This window comes from Zingiber officinale, chromosome 2B (assembly GCF_018446385.1).
Source record: "Zingiber officinale cultivar Zhangliang chromosome 2B, Zo_v1.1, whole genome shotgun sequence".
NCBI classification, from domain to species: Eukaryota; Viridiplantae; Streptophyta; class Magnoliopsida; order Zingiberales; family Zingiberaceae; genus Zingiber; species Zingiber officinale.
This window is the reverse complement of record NC_055989.1, coordinates 143,081,727-143,097,296: the sequence shown is the minus strand read 5'-3', so window position 1 is coordinate 143,097,296 and position 15,570 is coordinate 143,081,727. Positions and strand designations below refer to the sequence as shown.

Genomic DNA, 15,570 nt, shown 5'->3' with positions numbered 1-15,570 from the left:
TTTTGCAAACTATGCCCCCACCTGTTAATAGGTGGGGGCTATTATCCCCCACCAATGTAAAGACTGGATCATAAATTGATCCAACCTTTACGGATCAGAGGATCCACCCCCTTCTCCCCAGTTAGTAGGAATCCTCTGGTCCGCAAATTGAGGATCAGAGGATGATCCACTGCATAAAGACCCTTGATTTGGATGAATCATATCTTTAAATAGGTGGGATCCATCTAAATTAAGAATCTAAAAAATTGAATCATTTTCTAATCCGTAATTTACAGACCAAAAAATCCCAGCTCCCCTAGCTCCCCTAACCTCTTCATAGATAGGGTGGCAGACGCAGTCCCATTTTAATAAAAAAAAAACAAAAGTATTTTATGCAAATTCAAGAAACGCCCTGAATAATTTAGGAAATTGCCCAATCTTCCCCGCCACCGGTCCCCAATTCTCTCTTCCCCCCTTGCCATTTTCCTTATTTACTAGTTACTAAAAACAGCAAAGAAAGAAAACCGGGACGTTTTGGCGCTATTCGGATGGTGGGCCTTACGAAATGGGCGTTTGACACGTAGTGTGGTATAGTGCTCGGGACGCCCCCCACATCGCCTATAAAATAATTACTCGAAAAAGTTTGCCGACTAACTCGAGTTACTTCCTCCGGTCTCATCTCATCTTCCAACTAACCAACGCAGTTTCCTACTCACCAACAGCACGTCACTTTTTTTAACCCTCCGATCCGGTCCCCTTCCCTCTCTCTCCCCGATCGCCGCCGACTCGCTGCCGGCCGTCCCCTCGAGACCAGATCTCGCCTCTTCTGCGCTCTCCTCATCCGACGTCGCCTCTCCAATCGCTTCCTCCGCCACCTCCCGAGCTGAAACCTTGCTCGCTGCGACACGCCCTCGCCCGCCCGCCCGCCAGCCAGATCCTCTCCGCTGGTTTCTGTAGATGTTTTGTTGGCTCCGCCGTTCTTAGTAAGGGATCGAGCCTGAGGATCGAAGCCGGGAAGGGCTCGGGTTCCGAGTAAAGTTTAAAGCGAAAAGGAAAGAGTAAGTGGATTTTTGCTGCAGATTCTTGCTAGGTTACCTGATCTTAATGGTCCTAGGCGTTCTGGTTGCAGGTTGTTTTTGGTACTGCTTTCGGTGGCATCAGTACGAAGTTAGTTGGTAGAATTTGTTCGAGCTCCACTTGTCTGTGCCTATGTTATGTTGGGGCTTGAGAAGCCAATTTTATGGCTTCGCGGTTCTCAGGAAGGGATCGAGCGCGAGGATTTAAGCTGGGAAGAGAAAAGAGTAAGTGTATTTTTGCTCCAGATTTCTTGTTTGCTTACTTGATCTTAATGATCCCTGGCGTTCTGGCTGTAAGTTATTTTTGGTACTGCTCTCTGTGACATCAATACCAGTTAGTTACTATTGGAATCGTTTCCAGGATGTATATTATTGGAGAGCATTATTCTATTTACTTAATCTAGTTCATAATCTTGTGCTTTTAAAGATCATTTCATTTTGACAAGAATGGGCTGCCTTGAAAATTATGTGTTACGGATCTTAATAGCTCAGGGCCGCTGTAATACTATGATACTAATTAATTTGTTAAAGATTCAAGCTTCATAATCATGTTAAAACCAATTTGTTTGGACCTTATATAACTCAAATACCAATTTGTTGCCAAATCACATAATCTCTTTAATACACATTAGTTTGGAGCTGATATAAGTTTAATGTCAATTGCTACCAAATGTAACATGATCATCAAAGATGCCACTTGGGGGAAACCCATGGGTAGGAAGGAGAAGATCTAATTATGCACGAGATGAAAAAGACAGAGTACAATGACTCACTATAATGTCGAAGATGCTCACTATCTATCATGTTCACATAACGTCCTTATAATTCTCTTGATGTTCATATATCCTTGTATTATCTTACATCAACACTGCTATGAAAACTAAATCACACATGATATAAGTGAAAATGTGAAACCCCACATATTGTGTTAACGTTCTAATGGGCTTACTATCATCACTTAACAATGGCACTTACTGTTGGCTATTCTTAATAAAAATCATTATTTTATACTAAGTCCCATTGTTCTGTGTACCTGAGCTGAACTACCTTAATATGCTCCCCTCCAAGTTTTGAGAACCTGACAGACTAGTCTCAAATGCCTTGGCTCCACCAATGTGATTCTAAACTTGCCCGGCCTAAAGGTTGACTAACACAACCCAATCTTAGGGCAGACAACTGAGCAATTCAACTACTCTAAAACACCTCAGTCACATGCACTTCTTCTACATGGTAGTTTTTTGTATTCTAGAAAGAATAAGCATATGCTTTAAAATGGTCAACTGACTTGAAACTTCAACAGTTAAGTAGGTCAGACACATTTACTTCATACTTAATACTTCTCCACCTCCATTCTTAGTTTTCTGGTAAAGTGCACTGTCAGATTTGAGTTGTCTGATTAATTTCTCCTTTAGTATATCTGATTGGGCTGTTCTCGACTGTAACTTTTGAGTTGCTAAAACAATACTGCTTTGTCCTGCCAATTGCAATAGTTTGCTGAAAATTGTATCTTATGGATTCATTTCCAATTAGGGGAATTTGTTAAGATAAACAACTGAAAGTAAATTTGGATGGTCTAAGCCAGTAGAATCTAATTATGCTTGAGAAGTTTTTTTTTTCCCTGATGATGATGATGACCATCATCAGCCAACCATGTTTACTATTCGGGATTGCCTACTTGGATCTAATCCTTACATTGAGATCTATGCCAAGCTATATTGCATTGTTACTAATTATATTCAAATCAATTTAAATGATTTGTTATTATGTTATCTAAATTTTTTTTTTCCTTTATCCTATAAAGCTTCCATTCTAATTTATTCGTTTCTTTTAAATTTGAACATGTCAATACCTTAGTATATTTTCTTTCATTTTATCATCAACCAGAGTTGCACTTAATTGCTTTCAGATATTTGTATTTCATTTTTACCTTTTAATTGATCCCACACAAACATCTTAGTATTATCATCTCTGCTACATTAATTTTATCTTAGAGCTAATGTTTTCTTGATTTTTTGGAGATATTTGTCTTTCCATACACAAAGCTTCAGAATTCTGTAACATCAAGTTCTTAATATTGACTATTATTGCATATATAGCTATTATCTGACCCCACTTAGTTTGTTGTATTGCCTATATAGCTATAATCTAAAAACAAGAATACAGATTTTATATGTTCTGTTCAATTGAGAAATGAGAAAAATATTAGCATCTGATAAAACATGACATTTGACTATGTCTTTCATCACTCTGGATACTCTAATAAAAATTCAGTCTGTTTTCTTACACATGCTATTTGTTCTGGCTTTTGCCTGATACCAGATTCTTGAATTATGTTGTGGATTAACTGGCTTCCAGATAAAGGTGTCAAATGTATCATGATGTGGATGAGTTCTTTGCTTAATTGGTTCAGGATTTAGTCTACTATTACTATTTTTGATGGTATGTTGGTGGAATGTTCTGAGATACCCATGAGTTGGCTCATTGATGCTCAAATAATGGACCAGAAGACTGGTTATCTTAGTGAGAAGTTCAATCTGTGGTTGGGTTGGCCAAAAAAGTTCTCAGTAAGGGGTTTGAGGAATCATCTCTGTAGCCACTATTTTGGATCAAAGAAGTTGAAGGAGACCTCAAGGAGGCTGCTATTCCTGTGGTTAGCTGGATGGTTCGTTTGTGCCATATGGATTTTCTGGTTTATGAACTCGCAAACAGTAGAAAAGAGGAGAGAGATGCTAGCAAGCATGTGTGATGAACGTGCAAGAATGCTTCAGGATCAGTTCAATGTCAGCATGAATCATCTTCAGGCCCTAGCTATTCTGATCTCGACTTTTCATCATGCCAAGGAACCATCTGCTATTGATCAGGTACTAGCTTTTTCTAGAATGTTCCCAATTTTCGCTAGAAAATTCAATGTCCTATATGATGTTTTAAGTTTAAATCACTTCATGATTTGTTTAATAAGAATGTTCTATTTGGTTCAGTTCGATGTGTATATAAAAAGTAACATGTATTTTCTTGTTTTTCCACCCTTTGTTCTATTGATTGTGAAAAAGGACCTTTAATTGTGCAGATAACTTTTGCTCAATATGCTGAAAGGACTGCTTTTGAGAGGCCTCTAACTAGTGGAGTGGCATATGCTGTAAAGGTGCGGCATTCAGAAAGAGAGCTGTTTGAGAAACAACACGGATGGAGAATTAAGAAAATGGATTTAACAGAGCAGCCCCCAGTTCGAGAAGAAGATGCAGATCTCGAGAGCCCAGAGATATCTCCTATACAAGATGAATATGCTCCTGTTATCTTTGCCCAGGATGCTTATAAGCATGTAATTTCAGTTGATTTGTTAACTGGAAAGGTGAGATACTATATTTGCCTTTCTGACAGTTTTTCTTATGTTTAGAGTGCAACTGCAGTTTTACTAAATTTTGAACGTACGATAGGAGGAGAATAGGTTTTGTACATGGGGTATCACTTTAGTATTTTTATTGCTTTTGTTTTGTTTAAGTTCTGATGAGTTAACAGAATTGCCTTTTTTATTGTCTCTAATTACACACATTTAAATGTTATCTAAATTGTAAATCTTAGTTTTGATGTCTGAATCTTAGGATGGAGATTTACCATTGTTCATTGACTTATATCCACATATGAAATGGGTTAGCATAGTCTGTGCATTCCGGCCTGTACTTTTTGCTGGAGTTTTCAATTTGATTGAACTTAGTCTCTTTGCTCTTTAATAAACTATACTCTGAACTATCCTAACACTATTTTTCCCCTACATATTGTTTTAGTAAGAAGTATTTAAGGAATTCCTCATTGTGAAGTTGCACCTTTGAAGGAGTTATAATTCGAAAGATTAAAAATGTTAGAGAACATTCATATTCTTACTCGTAATTTTTCTAATTTAGTAGTATCACCTATGCACCCTTCTACCGGTCTCGATATAATGCTACAACCATATGCTTAACCCAAATCGCCAAATACATCGCTGAATTTAAATCCACCTGTGTTATTTGAGGTAGATATGATCCGAAAGCTTATATTATGATGATAAATTTTGAGTTCACTCAGTATTCTTAATATTTTAATCAGTTAGAGGTATTGCCAATGTAGTCAATAGCATACTTTTTGTTTTCTGGTAACTTTGTTGATGAATCTATTTTTCTGGACTCAGTACAAATGACTATATGAGGGTACAAGAGATTTAAGTTTTTTGTTTTCTCAGATGACTTTCAATTCTCACAGTTCATAAGATTTAGGATCAATCATTTATATTTACATGGCATTTATGTGCTTATGTAACATTTGTTAGCTGACTCTAGCAACACCTTATTCCATATCCATCATATGCTATTTTGACATGACAAACTATAATCTTTTTAAATTCAGTGTGCAAGCTTTTGACTGTCAAATGCTTTGTACATCCATTGATGACTAACTTCTGGATTTATAACCAATTAATAAAATTTCTGTATCTACTTTCGTATATTAAGCTGCCTTTATTATATTTATAGGCTTTTGGATTGCATGTTAAATTATTGATCAATTGCTTACTGTAAAAGTGATACCAAAGGAGTGTATGGTGCCGTTTGCAATGTTAATGTCTAGATACATAAATGCATAAATGAGCTACAATTCTGATTTTCACATACAAAATAAAGATGCATTCAGATAGAAAAAGAACTTCCTAGCACTATATGATATGTTTGAACTTTGACGTAGTATTATGTTTTCAAATTTTCTTTGTTTTATATTTAAACTAGAATAAACTGCCCTTCTTAAAGCAATTGGGAGAAACCAAGATTTTAAATACTATTCTTTGGCAACATCAGTTTCAAATAAGTAAAGGTGCCTCTATTGAAAAAGCAGAAGCAATATCTTAGGTGATCTTATGCAGGCAAGGGCTTTTTTTCCTCCTAACCAGTGATGACTGATTCCATAGTTACACATGGTATTCTGGTTGGTACTCTGGATCATCTTCTGCTGACTGGGCAACTTAATGCTGAGTTGCTAATCTATGCTTAAATATTGTAAATAGAGAAGGGTTTTTAGGGAGTTAGCTGGGTATGTTGGTCCAATTTTTTTTAGAAACAACAAATAGCCTTCTTGCTTATGAAGGATGTGACCCCTTTTCTTTATTTGTGTGATTTCAATTGTAGCAAAAGGTGATTACATTTACCTAGGTGTCTCTCATAGCTTGTCCTCAGGTTATATGAAAGGAGGTAAATCACGGGGTTAACTTATAGTCGACCGTCACGTGGCTACGGGATGGGAGGAGTTTTTCCCTAAGAGCATGTGCTCGTCAGGAATTGATCTATGACTCATTGTAGCAAATCTGTCACCCTCTAGCCAACTGGGCATCTCCGTGGAGACATATTTGTGTGATTTCAAGATATCATGTTGAGTGCGAGGTTTAAAATCTCAACCCGTGTTGAGGTTTCGGTTCCAGACTGGAACGATATTATTTCGGAATCGTGCTGTGCTGTGCCAATATGATTTCGGTATTTTTTTTATTTATACATAGTAGTTATTAGATAAATATGTTTATGGTCTATAATTTAAAAATAAATTTATTGATTTTATATAAGTTCTCAATTATTAAACAATTTAATATTGTTAGAAAAATAATTAAATATGATTTTCTTTAAAGAAAATTGTTTTATCAATAATTCGAATTAAAATTGATACCTTACTAATACCAAAAGGAGTTAACTTGAATTGGATGGATTCTACAAAGATGCTACTTTATATATAATAATTATATAAATGAATTATTTATTCATTTAATTAATTATTAATTTAAATAATATATATTTAAAATACTAAAAAAATCATAATATCAATAAAACAGTCAAAAAACAAAATTAAAAAAACAAAATATAAATATGATTTATTAGAATTTTTCAATAAAAATTAAAACAGTAAAAAAAAGAATTTTCAGAATATCAACTAATAAAATTTATTATTATTTTTTTAAAATTTTAAATATAGTTTTTATATATTTTATTGAGATAATTTAATTTGAATTTATGAAAGCCTATTCTAAATATCACACTTAAGTTAGGAATTGTTTGAATTAATTAAATCACATGTTTAATTTTTTAATGGGAAGCATCGTGCGACGTGCTTCCGATGCTGCCGGAGGAGTCCGACATTGCTTCCGGGACACGATACTTTTGTGAAGAGTGGCCAGAGGCGTCTGAAGCTTCCGGCGACGTCATGCCATGATTCCTTATGACGCGTGTCTATCGCGATTCCTTTTGTTGCATGACGCATGCTCGATTCCTTCTGTCGTGTGACACGCGCGATGACGCACGTGAAATTGTCACGCATACTGTACTGGTTTTACTCCTGTGTTGGAAAGGTAAAAGCCGTCCATGCCACCTGGCACGGAACGGTATTTCAATCGCTAGCTGAGTGGCCACATATTTGAGAGTGACCTTTATTTTGCTTATTTATGGAGAACCTTCTCAACTTACCCTATGAATTGCTAATGACTGATTCCATGGTTACACATGGTAAGCTGGTTGGTACTCTGGATCATTTTCTGCTGATTGGGCAACTTAATGCTGAGTTGCTAATCTATGCTTAAATATTGTAAATAGAGAAAAGGGTTTTTTAGGGAGTTAGCTGGGTATGTTGGTCCATTCTTTTTTAGAAACAACAAATAGCCTTCTTTCTTATGAAGGATTTGACCCCCTTTTCTTTATTTGTGTGATTTCAATTGTAGCAAAAGGTGATTACGCTCACCTTAGGCACCCCTGATAGCCCGTCTCCAAGTTATGTGAAGGGAGGTAAATCACTGGGTCAGCTTACAGCCGACCGCTAGATTGACTAGGAGGTGGGAGGAATTTTTTTTCCTGAGGGGATGCGTCTATCGGGAATTGATCCCTTATCCCATTGTAGCAAGTTTGTCACCCTCTAGTCAATTGAGCATTCGTGGGGACTATTTGTGTGATTTCATCATGCTGAGTGGCCACATATTTGAGAGTGACCTTGATTTTGCTCATCTATGGAGAACCTTCTCAACTTACCCAATGAATTGCTAATGATTCCTAGTCTTTCCATCAAGTAATGATAATTCCTTATCTACAGGAAGATTGTGAAAACATCCTACGGGCAAGGGAATCTGGGAAGGGTGTTTTAACTGCTCCTTTTCCACTTCTAAAATCAAAAAGGCTAGGGGTTATTCTCACATATGCAGTTTACAAGTCCGAACTTCCTTCAAACGCAACACCAGTTCAACGCATCAAAGCAGCAATTGGGTAGCACTTCAGATACTAATCGTGCATAATTTTTTTTTAGCAGAGCTACTTAGCAAACATCCCCATGCTTGACGATTTAACTTGAATTATGTTTTGACATTTGCAGGTATTTAGGTGGAATATTTGATGTTGAGTCTCTAGTGGATAAGTTACTTCACCAACTTGCTAGCAAGCATTCCATTGTGGTCAATGTTCATGATACAACAGATCCTGATCGACCAATTAGCATGTATGGTTCAACTGTGACAGGTACTGGTATATACCATATTAGTACCCTTCATTTTGGTGATCCAATAAGAAAGCATGAGATGCATTGCAGGTAATGTACAAATCTGTTGATAGATATTGCTCTAGATAAAACTAGGGTTTGCTTTGGATCTGAACTTCAATAAACAATTCTTACATGTTTTATGTTTTTAACAGGTTCAAACAGAAGGCTCCTCTGCCTTGGCTTGCATTAACAACATCAATTGGAACTCTTGTCATTGCTTTATTAGTAGGATACATATTTCATGCGACTGTTAGCCGCATTGCAAAGGTAGAAGATGATTATAGGCAAATGATGGTACTTAAAAAACAAGCTGAAGCTGCAGACGTTGCCAAATCTCAGGTACATTATCGTCTTTGGTGGTTTCTCATTGTTTTCATGTGGTTGCTTTGCACATGTAATATTTGATACCCTGTCTTGTTCAGTTCTTGGCAACTGTTTCTCATGAAATACGAACTCCAATGAATGGTGTCTTGGGTGAGTCAAAATTTATTTTAACTTGATTAGTATTAGAAAATAATCACTCATGATCAGATGCGACTTCTCAGGAATGCTTCAAATGCTTATGGATACGGATCTTGACATGACCCAGGAAGACTATGTTAGAACTGCCCATGCCAGCGGTAAAGCTTTGGTCTCACTAATTAATGAGGTTTTGGATCAAGCAAAGATTGAGTCGGGTAAGCTTGAGCTTGAAGCCGTGCCATTTGACTTGCGGGCAGTATTGGATGATATTTTGTCACTGTTATATGGGAAGGCTCAGGAGAAGGGCCTAGAGGTATTATGAATTTTTTGGTATCGTACTAGTTCTTAGATGTCCCAGAAACTAAGTCTCTTTCTCTTGTGCTGCTTGAATATTTTGTGTAGTTGGCAGTATATGTATCTGATCAAATTCCTGAAGTCGTCATTGGTGATCATGGAAGAATACGCCAAATCATCACAAATCTGATAGCAAATTCAATTAAAGTAAGTATCTAGCCTTTCCCTTGGGAAATATTCCTACTGAAGCTACTCGATATGCTTAGATGGTTTTGTTTCTGCAGTTCACTGAGAGAGGACATATATACTTGACTGTCCATCTTACTGAAGAGGTGATGAATTCATTGAACATAGAAACAGAATACCATTCAGCAAATAGCTTGAGTGCCTTTCCGGTAGCAGATAGAAGGCGTAGCTGGGAAAATTTCAAAATTTTCAAAAAGGAACTCCCAGCATCTGATCCATCGCTTGTATCAACAACTTCTGATCTAATAAACTTAATAATATCTGTTGAAGACACAGGGGTGGGTATTCCTTATGAAGCCCAGTCACGGGTATTCACTCCTTTCATGCAGGTGAGACCATCAATTTCTCGTATACATGGGGGGACTGGTATTGGACTGAGTATTAGTAAGTGTCTAGTTGGTCTTATGAAGGGCGAAATTGGATTTGTGAGTGAACCTCAGATTGGTTCCACTTTTACCTTCACAGTGGTCCTTACAAGATCATCTAATAACTCAAATGAGTATAAATCATTTGAATTTCATGGGCTTACTTCATTGGTAGTTGATGATAGACCAGTCCGAGCAAAAGTCACTAAATACCACCTTCAGAGGCTGGGAATAAATGCTATAATAGAAATGGACCCGAATCAAGTTCTTAACCGAATAACTAGTGGGACAGTAGCTACGAATTTGATGCTAATTGAACACGAAATATGGCTGACAAATGCTGGCATTTGGTCTTTCATTATGAACAAATTAAAGGATGATCAGTTGGATATCCCTAAGGTCATTCTTTTGGCAAATCCTGCAACTTCTTCAAAAAAGAACTCTTCTAGTTCAATGGAATTTGTCTCAACTATAATCACAAAGCCACTAAGAGCAAGCATGCTCCAAGTATCTCTGCAAAGGGTTATGGGTTGTGGAGATGGGGAACATTCCCGGAATGGACGGCTTCCTCAGTTGCCATTGCATAGTCTTCTTCATGGGAAACAGATTCTGGTTGTTGATGACAATGTTGTGAATCTAAGAGTAGCAGCTGGTGCTCTGAAAAAATATGGTGCTGAAGTAACTTGTGCAGATAGTGGGAAAATTGCTATAGATATGCTCAAGCCACCACACAGATTTGATGCTTGTTTTATGGATATTCAAATGCCTGAAATTGACGGGTACATCCCATTTACTTGCTTTGTCACTTGTCGTTTTCTTCCACAATTAATTCTCAGAATTCAGTGCACTGTTGAAAATCATGACATCCTTGTTACCATGTGTAAACTTTTGTTTTAGCATACAATTTGACTATACTTTTTACCTTATAGTTTACAATCCCTTCAGGATTTTTTTCCCATCAATGTATTTTTAGGGCTTCTCTAATAATAGAAATTCTCTTATGCAGAAGATGTGAAATTACTCACATCTCAAGTATACTTAAAGGATTCGTGAGCAAATTTTTTTGACCCATTATAGTAACTTTTGTATGTGTATCTTTAGATTTGAAGCTACAAGAAGGATCCGGGAGATGGAAACTGACATGAATCGTAAGATAAATAGTGGGGAAGTGCCACTGAATTTTCTGGGGAATGTAATACCCCAGCGTGTTCCCATCTTGGCCATGACAGCAGATGTGATCCAAGCAACACACGAGAAGTGCCGCAAGCTCGAAATGGATGGCTATGTGACAAAGCCTTTCGAAGGGGAGCAGTTGTACAGAGAGCTCACTAGGTGCTTTAAAACAGCAACAAAAAAGAATCAATAGTCATATTAAATGGGGAAGGTAGATCAAAGTAAGATCGTGGTAGCACAAGTATTCAACCACGTCAACATCAGGCACTTCTCAATGGAATATTGAGTTAATTCTTACAGTAAGCAGCTGTAACATATCTTCCTCTAGTTATTATTTATCCTTCGTTCTAATCTTGCTGCAAGTTATGTGAATACTGAATTGTAGCTTGCACCCATAGATTTATCTAATTAATGTGCATATATTGTAAGCAAAAGTAATTTGACATACAAGGTCATGGAAATAGTTCAACCCTGGCATTGGCATTCTCTGATTATGTCAAACTGCATCATAAAAGCATTCCATTGGCATGACCATCTAAAACATGTAAAGGAGCACCTCTGCCTCTTGACAATTTTTATTTGCTGGAAATTCTCAATCATTCAATAGATTATGGAATAGAAATTCTCAATAAAGAGTACAGAGTGGTAGCTGATAGGGTGCCTATCTGCCTTGAATAAGAGGTTCCATCTTTCTTGCCATGCTAGTTAGCTATCTACATTTGTTTTTTAAGTTTCAATCCTGCACAAGATTTAGATTTAAGTGTACCTAGTTGAGAATAGTTACATGCTAATTGGCTATCTTGCTTGTTATGCTAACTAGCTATCTACATTGGCTGTACACATGAAGGGCACACCATGGAATATAACCAAATAATCCATAGACATACTATAACACTCTAAACTCAACATTAAAATTGGCGTAAATATAAAAACATTGTTGAGAGTTCATCATAATTACTGCACACATGTCCTCAATCACCGTGCTTTTCACAATAACTATCAGAACTCTGCATAACCACCCATCAAATAGTAAGCACCAGAAATACAAAACAACAACTCAGGTAGTTCAGGAATTAGGATCTCAGTGAAGAACCACCTCAATTTATCACTGAGCTATTTTTAGCTAGCTAGTTAGCTAGTGAAGAAGACAAACTATAGTTTTAAGGCAAAACTAATGATTTTGATACTGACTTTTGACAATAATTTTAAGCAACATTCTAACAGCAAATCCCGCATACGATGGGCACCCCACTTGCCCACTTACGATGTCCAAGTAAGCATAATAATTTCATAAAAATGCATACAAATGCAACATAATCAAATTATTACTCCTCCCTAGGAATTGCAGTAGTAGTGACATTTTTTTTATAGAACTAAAACTTAAAGATGATTAAGCACCTGTTTGTATAAACATTGCTCAAAGTTTATATATTATTCTATCTTAACCCCATCAGATATGATAAATAGATACTTAAATCTACAAAATACGGGAAAATTTTCACAAATTTGAGAAATAAGTATATTTCTATCACAGTGGTATATTTCAAGCACAGTGGTTGGTATCTAAATTCCTCAAGCATGGTTTCAAAACCTTTGATGAACGTTTGTCATGTCTATTACACTCCATTTTAATCTTCATAACTAGCATGTTTTTCCCCTCTTTAAAGAACATTAGTTATTTTTTTGAGACTCCTATTCTGAAACTGATTACCCTTATTCATTTTCAAAGGGCAATAGTGGAGATGAATGATCTTTCGTCCATCAAATTGTATGATAACTCTCACATGAAGCGTCATGTGAGCTGCAAAATCATATGCGAAAATTTCTCATACATGGTGGGGGAGGATAAAATGCAGCTCTTGGTCTTGGATAGAAATGGACTACTGCCGCAGCAATGTTGTCCAATAACGTGGATTCCAGAAGATCCAAATTTTCCCTGTAGCATACATTGTACATAGATTAACAGTCTTTTTTTTTTTTTTCACTCGTCTATTAACTTCCCTTAATATTGTGATAAAACATGTCTTCTACCTCGAGTGAGAATTCATGTATGTAAATTATATGTTCAATAATAACAGGCTCATGAATTGGTTTCTGCACGCGCTACTCTGTTAGTACTCCTCGAGTGAGTGAACATTTTGTGAGCTCTAATCTGGTGACCTTTTGTATTTAGTTATGTATTGCATTTGCTGACACAAGCTGATTGAACAAATGGTATGTGTGAATCAAGGAATACTGTTGCTTTTCCTGTATTTTCTGTCGAATAAACATTCTACCATTTGGACAGGTTAGATTTGTCAAATTGAGCACTGAGCAGATCATCAAATGGATCTAGTGAATCATTGATTACTATTTGCAAAATTTGTTTTCCAAACCATGCTTACATTGAGTTTTCATCCTGCTTGAACCAGTCGGTTTGACGCTGTACGTAGTTTGCCTAGCCTATTCAATTTGCTCAGCACACTTCAACCCATCGACCACACTTGGCTTCTCGACCCCTCGAGTAGGGTTGTACAGTCCCATCTGGCACTCTTCCTGATCAAAGAAATACGTTAGACAACCACGTTATATATATAAACTCTGTCAGAGACTAGCATGGTGGGCTGGACTCACATCCAGACCAGGCTGGAGATCAGGTTGAGCAAGAACTGGCTCTGCTTGCTCTGTCGATGTTCTCTGTGGCTCTGCTTCCTCTTCGGCAACAGCAGCTCCTCTGGCCGAGGGAGTCGGTGCAGCCGATGAAGCTCCCTCCTCTATCTCAACACTGGCGGAAGGATTCAGTGCAAGCCATTCATCGACTAAGGCTATCCAGCCTCTGCACAGAATAAAGAACAGCAGGAACAATCTCTATTTGACTCGAAGTGTGAATTTTATGCAGGGTAAGAGACACTCACGAGACGAGAGTTCGAACGAAGCGGCGAATCTTCTTCGACGTGTGCTTGCGCAGAGAATTCACAGCTTTTCCGATCATCGTCGCCTGTGGCCGAAACAGAAATGGAGAAGATCGTGAGATTGATTCCAGATCAATTGTAGAAATGTTGAATGGGCACCTGGAGGACATCGACGGTGATCTTCGTTTGCTGCAGGATGCTCAATGAATCGAACAGGTCGTCCTCGCGCTGCCAAGAATTAATCGCCAAGTTATCGAAACGATTTGAACAAGAAGAAGAAGAAGAAGAAAAATTGTTTGAAATACAAACCTGGTTGGGAATTATCAGGATGGCCTTGATCCTCATGACCTCGTCGAGGACTTCTTGGCCTTCTTGGCCTTCTTCCTTTTTGATCTCTTCGGCGACCGCCTCCGACTCCTTGACTTCGACGGCCTCGCCGCTGAGCGTGGGGGAGAGCATCTTTGCAGTATTATCCCGGCGGCTCGTGGACTCGTCTGGGTGATCGAGCGGAGGCAGCGACAGGGATGGCTTGTCCGAGTCGCCGGCCGTCTGCGAGGAGGTCGCCATGGAGAGAACGTCGTCGCCGTCGGCGAAGGAAGAAAGATATGATCGAGTATAGGAAGCACTTCACTGCTCAATCAAAAAGAGCTTGCAGACGATCTTCGGAACAGATCAATCAAGAAATAAAATCGCAAGGGAAAGATCCGTCGGAGCACATTTATCAAAAACAGAGAACCAAGAGAGCGCGCGCACGATGTTCGTAAATATAAAGCCTTCTTTGTTTTTTTTTTTTTTTGACTTTGACTATTACGCTCAAATAAAACCTTTTTTTATATTAAACTATAAAAATAATTTATGTATTTTAATGTTGAAAATTGCCATGAATAAAATGAGTTTTTTTTTAACTAAAAGGTTAATTATAAAAATAATATTAATTTAAGAGTTTATAATTTTATTCTATATATATTTTTTTATCCAATTTTATAATCCAACTAATCTTGTGGTAGATGGTCTGACCTTATATTGTACCTATCAAGTAAATCTAGTAGATGAATTGATCCGCAACCTAGTACATCGAGATTTTGAGCACCGCAAGTGTTTGATAAATGCACTGCTAGAAAATCGAACTCTCGATGTTGAGATTCAACTGTCTCACCTCTGACCATCTCGTCGTGCCCGAGGGATTATATAATATTTAAGCTCATTGATAGAGCCGTAGACAAATACGTCGAGTCAAGTTTTATAATATTTAAGTTTGTTTGAAAAGGACCTAAGGTAATCAACCAAGCCCATCATTGATTTGAGCTTAGTTCGTTTGATGTTATCGAATTCTCAATTAAATTTAACTTGATCTTGATTTGTTTAAATATTATCAAACTCTTAGTTTAAATCTGTTTGATTGTTCAAAAATTTTATATTTTTAAACTTATTTGATTAGTTTTTAAGTTTTACCAAACAAATTTATTTGTTTATTTTAATTTTTTTTATTTATCGTATTGTTAATAGTTTTATTAATAAACATGATTCATAAAATTTATTCGTAAATACTATTTTTTT

General features: G+C 37.1%; 2 protein-coding genes across 3 annotated transcripts; one reads left to right on the top strand and one right to left on the bottom strand.

Moving 5' to 3' along the window:
- Positions 1-635: 635 nt before the first annotated feature.
- Positions 636-13,221, top strand: LOC122047529 (probable histidine kinase 3). Of its 2 annotated transcripts, none has more exons than XM_042608885.1 (13): positions 636-1,037; positions 1,109-1,280; positions 3,411-3,916; positions 4,123-4,404; positions 8,142-8,311; positions 8,418-8,630; positions 8,735-8,921; positions 9,005-9,056; positions 9,128-9,357; positions 9,447-9,545; positions 9,623-10,728; positions 11,051-11,421; positions 12,852-13,221. In XM_042608885.1, the coding sequence occupies exons 3-12, from the start codon at positions 3,497-3,499 to the stop codon at positions 11,313-11,315; spliced, it is 3,024 nt and encodes a 1,007-aa protein (XP_042464819.1). In that variant the 5' UTR covers positions 636-1,037; positions 1,109-1,280; positions 3,411-3,496; the 3' UTR covers positions 11,316-11,421; positions 12,852-13,221. The 2 variants fall into 2 exon arrangements, with proteins under 2 accessions (XP_042464819.1, XP_042464818.1); XM_042608884.1 differs by having other exon boundaries at positions 3,375-3,916.
- A 343-nt stretch (positions 13,222-13,564) lies between these two features.
- LOC122048802 (probable mediator of RNA polymerase II transcription subunit 26b) lies at positions 13,565-14,580 on the bottom strand. The gene is made up of 5 exons (XM_042610327.1): positions 14,323-14,580; positions 14,173-14,241; positions 14,017-14,099; positions 13,736-13,937; positions 13,565-13,657 (listed from the first exon to the last, which is right to left on the bottom strand). The coding sequence occupies exons 1-5, from the start codon at positions 14,578-14,580 to the stop codon at positions 13,565-13,567; spliced, it is 705 nt and encodes a 234-aa protein (XP_042466261.1).
- Between the last annotated feature and the right edge of the window lie 990 nt (positions 14,581-15,570).